General features: G+C 35.3%; 1 protein-coding gene across 1 annotated transcript; it reads left to right on the top strand.

The window, feature by feature from the left end:
* Positions 1 to 130: 130 nt before the first annotated feature.
* Positions 131 to 1,920, top strand: LOTGIDRAFT_173493 (hypothetical protein; the record flags this gene model as incomplete). The annotated part of the gene is made up of 3 exons (XM_009051235.1): positions 131 to 192; positions 461 to 513; positions 1,145 to 1,920. 3 exons carry the CDS (start codon positions 131 to 133, stop codon positions 1,918 to 1,920), a joined length of 891 nt encoding a protein of 296 aa, XP_009049483.1.
* Between the last annotated feature and the right edge of the window lie 7,402 nt (positions 1,921 to 9,322).

Genomic DNA, 9,322 nt, shown 5'->3' with positions numbered 1-9,322 from the left:
ATCACTCTTTTGAGGTTATTTTTGTTTATTTATTGTTGTTGTTGATAATCACTGTTTTCCCTATTACGGAAACATATCAAATGTATTTTTATAGTCTTTATGGCTATTAACATCAGGCCCGTAGCCAGGCATGGTTGTCCGTAGGGGAAATAATAAATCCAGTGTGACAATGGTGTATGGTGTTTACTTGAAGTAATTGAATTGGTTGGTTGTCAGAATTATTTTCAAAGGGTGGGAGGGGGGATGCATTGCTGAGAAACATCAGCACAATTTCCTTCCCGTTCGATAAAGTTTATCGTAAGTATGGTATTTCTCAATGCGAAATTCTAAATTTACAACACATTCTTACCTAGAATTTTTGTGGAATTCTACCCTGTCAAATATGCAATGTCTGAAAAATTCCATGATACTGTGAATACTTTAGTACAAGGAATTAAAGATATTTTACTTTATTTTTTAGACATGATAGAAAAATCATGATTTCATCCCAAATCAAGTTAAAAATAGAATCAGGTAATTATAGAAATGACCCCATGCTCTATTCGGTTGTTGAGTACAGCCCAGACTTTTTCTCATGGGTCTCGGTTTGCTTGATGAAAAAACATCTTTTTATGTATGTCAAAAACACCAAGGATTATTCCAATATTCTTCTTTCCTCCGCCTATATTAATGACATTAATCGACACTTTGACGTCCACATCGTCGATTAATGTCAAGCTGGCGACGCCAACTAACGTAAAGGGAACGATGTCAACTTATGTCAATATGGCTACGTAAACTAACACCACGATGACGACGTTAACTTACTTACGCCAATATGGCGAAGATACACTTCAAAATGACGACGTCAACTAACGTCAATGATGGAGACGTCAACTAACATCAAGAGTTAGACGTCAACTAGCGTCACGATAGCGGCGTCATCAGCTAACGCCAATATCGTGACGTCAAGATGGCAACGTCAAATAACGTCATGGTGGTGACGTAAATTAACGTCATGGAGGCGACGTCATATGACGTTATGGTGGCCATGTTAAGTGTTGTTAAGATTTCACTGTTATCTGACGTTGACATCTTTTTGACATCATTATTTTTATTATGTATCAGTAGAGGTAATCTATCAAGTATCAATCTTTATTTTCAGGCCATACATCCCAGCCCCGGCCAAACACGATTAACTGTACCAAGCTATCCCGTCGTGAGACCTGGAACATGATACAACCCACTGGATATTTCAACGGAACAGTGTGGGAACATACAAAATGCCACAATCCTGTGAACAAGAAGAACTTTTTTAATTGTTTTAAGAACACAACTATGATAGCGTTTGGGGATTCGACCGTTCGTCAATACTACACTTATATACACAATGTCTTTAAATGTAAACAGAATCGGAAGTGGTATAAGTCAACCCATTGTCAGGTTCCTCGATATAATTTTAGTCTCACATGGGCAGTTCAAGAATTTCCCTTTGTGGAGGGTTTGGTAGCACCAGATGGAAAAACGAACTCAAAACCGGCATCGGTTCTGTTGAACGAGGCACCGAGTACTGGACGTATGGTTTTCATCATTCATTACTACGCTCATTTTATGAGAATGCATTATTCATCTTTTATTGAGAGGATTCGATCTCTAAAAACACCAATCCGAAACGCCTTAAAGAGAAATAAGAACATACATATAGCAATCAAATCACCGCACGTATTTTATGTAACTAGTTGTTCAACACATTTCAGTATATATCACGGCAAGCTTTACATGGATATATTGAAAAGAGAACTGGCCGAATTTCATGATAAAGTATGGTTTTTAAATATCTGGGACATGAGTACAGCGTTCGAAAATAACAACATTCATCCGCCCGATGATTTTGTGTGGCAAAATTTGCGGTTGTTGGCAGGTTATGTGTGTAACAAATAATTTGTGTTATTTAAAGGGACATTTTGGGTGGTGGATTTGGTTTTGAATATATGTAAATAGCCTTCAGAAGTACTAGAAATGTACAAAAATTCCCTTATTCCTTCAAAAAGATTTCAAACTGGGAATTTTCAATTTTTATTTCTATATAATGTCTTTATATATATGGCATAGTCTTTAAAAAAGACGACTCTCAACTTTCAAACACGGATAACTCTGGACACACAAGAATTTCGACAGTGAGATGTGAACACTATTACTGTTTTGCTTAGCTGCGAAATTCCCGTTTCCCGTAGGTCAACCAGATGGCTAACCTGTCCCTTTAAAATCATTTTTAATTGAGAGGATTCGATCTCTAAAAAAAACGCCTTACAGAGAAATAAAAACAAGCACCTTAAATACTCCAAAACAAATGAACACTCAACATTAGCATAAAGAACCATATGTCTTTTAACAGAAAAGATGGGACAATCTTTGTTAAAACTTAAGATTTCTGACAAGATCGAAGTCATACAAAGTGAAATCGACTTTAACCCTCTCCTGGATAAAATCAAAATTAAACTTGCACTTAACTAATTACAAATAATACTTACCCAGAAATCAATTATGTTTTTTTAATAGTATAATATCATCACCCAAATAAACACCAAATTTAAATCATCTCTGAATAAAAAAAAATAAAAAGTTCGAAATTAGTAATAATCGGATGAACGGTTGCAGAGTTATTGCCCTTGTCTTAGTAAAAACACGTTAAATTTTGCTTGTATGCACGATAAAGGCTGCAATTTTTATCCGATCTTGATGAAATTGGTAATAATCGGATTTCAGAGTTATTTCCCTTGACTTAGTAAAAAAAAATTTGCCTTGTATGCATGATAAAGGCTAAGAGATTTACTTGATCTTGATGAAACTTAGTATGCATGTATATATTGATAATATCTCGATCACGTTTGAATTTGGTCATATTAATCAGATGATTGGTTTCAAAGTTATTGCCCTTGACTAATTAAAAACGCTTCAAATTTTGCTTGTAGTCATGATAAAGGGTGCAGTTTTTATCTGATTTCAATGAAACTTGGTATGCATGTAGGTATTGATGAGATCTCAAGTTCAAAAATGATAATAATTGGACGAATGGTTTTGGAGTTATGGCCTTTGAATTTATTCAGTGCGTCTAATTTGACTCGTAGGCCTGATAGAGACTACATTTTTTTTCGTTTTTTGAAGAAGTTGGTATGAGACCTGAGTAAAGCTTGAAATTAGTAACAATCGGATGATTGGTTTCACATATTAAACCACTACAGACTTTATCATAATCGCGTCAATTTGTTTTTTTTGCCCTTGATTAGAGCTGTGTGATTTAATCATTTATTGCATTTGGGTTATTAATGTTGATATTAAAAAAAATTGTGGAATTACTCAGCATAAATATACATAATTGAATTCAAACTAATAAAATTTCTTCAATATGAGAAAAATTCGAAGAACGTCGCTCTCAACATCAACTGAACCTCGTCTTCAAGATGAAAAACAACCAAGAACCACCATATCTTAACATCCTCATAACACCTGAAACCGGCCACTCAATTCAGTACAATCTACGCAATAATCAAAAACTTCATGGACTCCCAGCCCAGTCCAACCTCTATTACGAATCTTTTCTGACATCAACCATTCGTCAACGGAATCCGCTGCAAGAACATATAAAACACTCCTCACAAAACTCAACAACTTTTAAACAAAACATATCTCCAATATTTTTATGTCATCTTGGTCAATTTTTCAAATACACCACTGTAGGATTCGAAACAGTATGAGCGATTTAGCTACCACAAGTTCTTACGACACCTGACCACAAACCCCAGTTGCCAATGTGGTCATACAATCGAAGACTCAGAACACTTCCCCCTTCACTGCCCTCTTTATCATGATCAGCGATCAGTTTATGATCTGAACCAATGTTATCTTATTAACCGGATTATGCTAAAAGGTGATACAAGTCTACCTGTAAATGAAAATATGACTATCTTCAATGGAGTCTAAGATTTCATTAGTAAATCTAAACGCTTTGATAAGAGCTCTGGTTTGATGATACTATGATCTACCTTCAATGCTAACTTGATTTGATGATACTATGATCTACCTTCAATACTAACTTGAATTGACGATACTATGATCTACTTTCAAACACTATGATCTACCTTCAATACTTATAAAATCTGAAGATACATCCTATAGTCACTTGGTTTGGTGATACTCTGATCTGCTTCCTATACTTACTTGGTCCGGTGATCGATGATCTACCTCTTATACTTATTTGGTTTGGTGATACTCTGATCTACATTCTATACTTACTTGCTTTGTTTACAGTTACACCATCCGAAGTTCTATCTGTAGCATTACCATCAGCAGCCTCCATTTTCACAGCAGAACTCATTGCCATTTTACAGGCACTTGAGTTCTTTCAGTCCTCTTCATCATTAAAAAAATGTATATTTTCTGATTCTTTGTCCTCATTACAAGCTATTTATAACATCCAGCTTGAACACCCAATAATCGGGGATATATACAAGCTCTCTGGGCCGAAAAAGGACATTGTCCTTTGTTGGCTCCCCAGTCACATGGATATACGGGGGAATGACATGGCAGATGCGGCGGCTAAGGCTGCTTAGTCACTTCCTGTTTCCCCCTTTTCTTTGCCTTTCACCGATTTTTAATCGGTGATAAGGTCTTTTATTCAACATCGATGGCAGCAAAGATGGGATGCTGCAGACACTAACAAGCTTCATGCCATTAAGCCTCTCCTAGAAGGCTTAGTATATATATTATACTTATTTGGTTTGTTGATACTTTGATTTTGCCCTCGGCACGTATTTGGTTTTCGGGGAAGGGAGGGTTTGATTCTCCCAAATGTACAGGCCTAGGGTGGAGCAGACACTTTATTTAGAAATTAGGATTAAGGGTCTTGATATTGGGTTTTCTTCTGTTCTGATTCTGATCTGAAATTAGAAAACATAGCTCGGCCAATGGGCGAGAAGTATAGTATCTGTTATGTACTGATTGTTTTTAATTTACTATGAACAATATTATCATTTAAATTCTTATTTTTTGAATATGCAACTATCATTTTCTGCTGATAGACATGGGAGAATTTCTCTTGAAGGCTTTTATAGTGGGCATGAACTATCTTGCTTGCTCGATTGCTGGTTGTATTGAAAGGGACAACAAAGGGTGCCCTACCTACATTATGGTGAATATTTAGTCCTATAGGTCTTGCTGCATTCAATGTCTCGATCCAATGGGATTCCCTAGATTGACGGAATTTGGTAGTTTCATCTTCGGGCAAGTCAATTTCTATGCGCTCAATTGGGATTAGGATGAGATCGTCTATTGAGTGGTCGTCGAAGTTGAAATGATTAGAACACGCTTGTCTATCTTTAATTTGATCTTTAACCTATCAGCATTAAAACGAGTTTGTAAATTATTCTTAGTTTCTCCTACATATTGTTTTGGGCATTTTTGCATGAAATTAAATATATTACATTCGAATGTTCACATGTTAGATGTTCCTGGATCGGGTACCTTTTATTCGTAGAGTTGCTTACAAAATAATGAGTTTCTGATATAAAGGGACATGTTTTGCATCTACTGGACTAACATGGAGCACTTCTTAAACCTGGAGGTACTTCGGCATAAAGCCTGTTTTTAGCTGCTCAGTGCTATCTGTGCTAAGGTGGAATTTTTTATGTTTCGTAAAAATCGTTTAGAGTACCCACGCTCTTTCAGTTTTTAGAAAACAATCGTACAGGCTTGGTTGAAATCAGAAGATCTTGTACAAATTCGATGTAATCGTAAAACTTGTAAAAGATATGTTTTGGGTGAAAGGAGCTCTTGTGCAAGAGTTGATGAGTTTCTTTAAAATACACTTTAATCTCCAGAGGGGCAACACCTGCCATGAGGGGGCGAATCATTTGCCCATAGCTGAAGTTTGTAAATATGTTTTACCATTAAATGTGAAATCGTTTCGAGTAAGACAAATCTCTAAAAGCTGAAGACTTGCATCGTCGGGTCTGTTTGATCTGGGTTTCTAATAAAAGCTTTACGAACTGCCGTTTAACCTGTAGTGTTATCGATATTGATATACATAGGAGAAACGTCGATAGAAATTAAAATAGCATTAGAGGGAACTCGAAGATTTTTTATTTTATTGACAAAATCGGTTGTGTCTTTAAGGTAGGCGCGATGTTGGCATGCTAGAGGTAGTAAGAAATGATCAATGTATTCTGACACTGCATATGACTCACTACCACAGTCAGATATAATCGGGCGGCCTTTAGGGATTTTATTCGAGATAAACCACTCCTTGGTTGGATTATTAAGAATTTTAGTCAAAGTGTACAAATGTCTCTCGCGACAATCAGGTTTGGCAGACAGATAGTCATATTGTTTCTGTTTGAGATAACTAGTTTTGACTAAATCGGCAAGAATATTATTAATCATGTTAGCAGTTTCTTTGAAAATTGGTTTCGGTAAAATGGCATGTTTATAATTATTATGTTGATTTTCTGCTTCTGAAAAGTAATCCTTCCTATTCAGAATGACACAACATGAACCTTTGTCACTCTTTTTAATAACAATGCTATCGTCTTTCTTAAGTGAGTTTAACGCTTCACGTTCCACTTGTGTGAGATTAGGCTTTTCGTGTGTTATGGAAAGGTTCACTGTTTGGCTATTCATACTCGTAAATGCTTTCAATATTTCAGGATGGATGTCGGCCTGAGGGGGTGTCCACGTGGATTTAGGAATAAACATTGTTCTAGCAACACGTGGGGGTGGTTTCGAAAAAAATATGTGCAGCTAAGATTTCGTTGAAATCGTTCAATGGATGGTTGGAGATAATTCAAGTTAGCTATCTTTGGTGTGGGAATAAAGATTGAATGCTGAAGGGGTGTGAGAATTTTGCGGCTCAAGTTAACTACAGTTTGGCCTAGCGGTGGCCTCTCAGTATTTTTATCCCCAGTAATTAGTTTAAAAACTTACTCGATGCTTGAAGCTGGTGTATCCAAAACAAATAAGATCAATGAAGATTATCAACTGGTTCGAATTCTTCTTCGTAGGGTGGTAAGATTGTTGCACTGTTGATACTGGACTCCATCATCATGTTGTTGAGGGTGCTGAGGTTCTGTTATTTTGAGTTTGGTAAGGTTTTGTTGGCTGTAGCGATTAATTTCTGGGCTTGGTTAAAGGAGGTCTTTGGTAGCTGATCACGGTTGTTGAGGCCTACATGAAGAATAACGGTAGTAGGTTTTGGATCATGGTCGTATGATTCCAGGATTGACTGTATGTGATAGATTTGGGCACCGGGGTAAGAATGTGTTTCAGTGTCCGAACTGGATTTGGTAATTCAATTCAGGTTATATGATCCAATAATTAAGGTAGATTAGAGCAGGTAGCTTCCATAATGATTTGTCCTTGGTTTGGTGATAATAGGGATTGGTAACGGATATAATGGTTGTTGACGGTGTGATTGGTACTGGTTTGGTAGTTGTTAGAATTATAGTATTGGGAACGGACTGTGATCTGGTTCGAGGGGGGTGGGGTCTGGATACACGTCTCGACTTGGATGGAGACTTAGGGGTGGTTTGCTGGTCCAAAAACGCACAGAAGGAAGAAAGGTTGGCGGATCCTGGATTGAAAAACAAAACCGGATTATCAGTGAAACATGAATCATGAAACAATCTACTAGAAAACCACAGAAATTATGGGTTGATGCAAGAACAAAGTTTTATAACAGAAACGTAACATGACCTGGGTTTGAAATTTACAGTACTCATAACGAGGGAAAAGCTGTAGTAATAGAAAGATTTAACAGGACACTTAAATCAACCTGTTTAAAACATTCACAGAACAAATGTCTCAAAAATAGTTAAAAATTTTACCCACTGTAGTATCGGAATATAATAATAAAATTCATTCTTCCATCGGTGTTTCTCCCATTGAAGCTAGTCAAAATTTTTCTTCTACCTTTAATAATTTTGAAAATGAAATAAAAGATATACACGTTAAGGAAAAGTTTAAAGTTGGAGACCGCGTTCGTATTTTCAAATATAAAAAGAAATTTGAGAATGTTGGTTATTGAACAAACGAAATATTTCTCTTAGATAAAGTAAATAGTGCATCACCTCCAACATATGAATAACTCGATCAAGACAAAGAACAAATCATAGGTAGATTTTACCAAAACGAACTAATCTCAAATTCAAATACCTGGATAAAAGTTTTGTGGACAACATTCACTTTGGGTTTTATATCAGTTAAGCTTAGGAAAACAGTTTGGAGAAAGTTTGGTTTAGGTTCTTTACCTTTAGAAAACTACAAAACCTAACACTACAGCATGGATAAATAAAGCAAAACCTTATTTTGTGGATCAAATTGAAGACGCACTTCAAGGTGACATAGATATGAACAATTTCAAAATAACTAATTTAAAGTCTCCGGAAAATGATAAGGATGCTGTTCACAAGAAATATTTACTGGATGAAACAAATGCATTTGAAGTAGATAAAGAGCATTTGAAAGATAAAAAAACTGATGTGAAAACCAAATCGAAAACCAATCGATGAAACTAAAGTTAAAAATCAAAATCATATTGATGATACTAAACTACAACAAGAGATAACAAGATTTAAACGTTTAATTCAACAACAATTAGTCAATGTAGTGGACAAAACTCAGATACAAAATTTAAGTTCATTGATATCTAAATATGATGATAAGATTGCAAAACAAAAATTAGATTTTACCAGGTATAAGATATATTACAACGGGAATTAACAAGTCTAGAAACTTAATTCAATCATAAAAAGAACTAACAAATATTTAACAACAAATACAAAATATTGCTGATAGTGAAATTAAAACCTATATTCAACAACAAATACAAAATATTGATGATAGTGAAATTAAAACCTATATTCAACAACAAATACAAAATATTGATGATAGTGAAATTAAAACCTATATTCAACATCAAATACAAAATATTATGCACTTTTCCGCAAAAAAAGTTCTCAGAATTCACTTCTATGCACATTGGAGGAGAGCTAGAGAAGCACCGAGTCAAATAAACCAGGTTGCGTCGATTTCCAAGACCAAACAAATTGACCCAAAAATGGAATTTTGGTATCACAGGAATTTCTTCAGCTTGTTCACAGCTTACGGTCGAAATTTGAGCCTTCAAATCCATGTGTCTAGGATTATCCGTGTTTTGAAAGTTAAGAAGACGAGTCGTTTTTTTTTTATAAAGATATAAAGAAAAGATATAAACAGAAATAGAATAAGAAATTTCTAGTTTGAGATATTTTGAAGAAATTAGTGTGATTTAGTACATTTACATTTAGAGGAC

Source organism: Lottia gigantea, assembly GCF_000327385.1.
Source record: "Lottia gigantea unplaced genomic scaffold LOTGIsca_161, whole genome shotgun sequence".
Classification (NCBI taxonomy): Eukaryota; Metazoa; Mollusca; class Gastropoda; family Lottiidae; genus Lottia; species Lottia gigantea.
The sequence above is the reverse complement of the archived record's forward strand: the minus strand, read 5'-3'. Positions and strand labels throughout refer to the sequence as shown.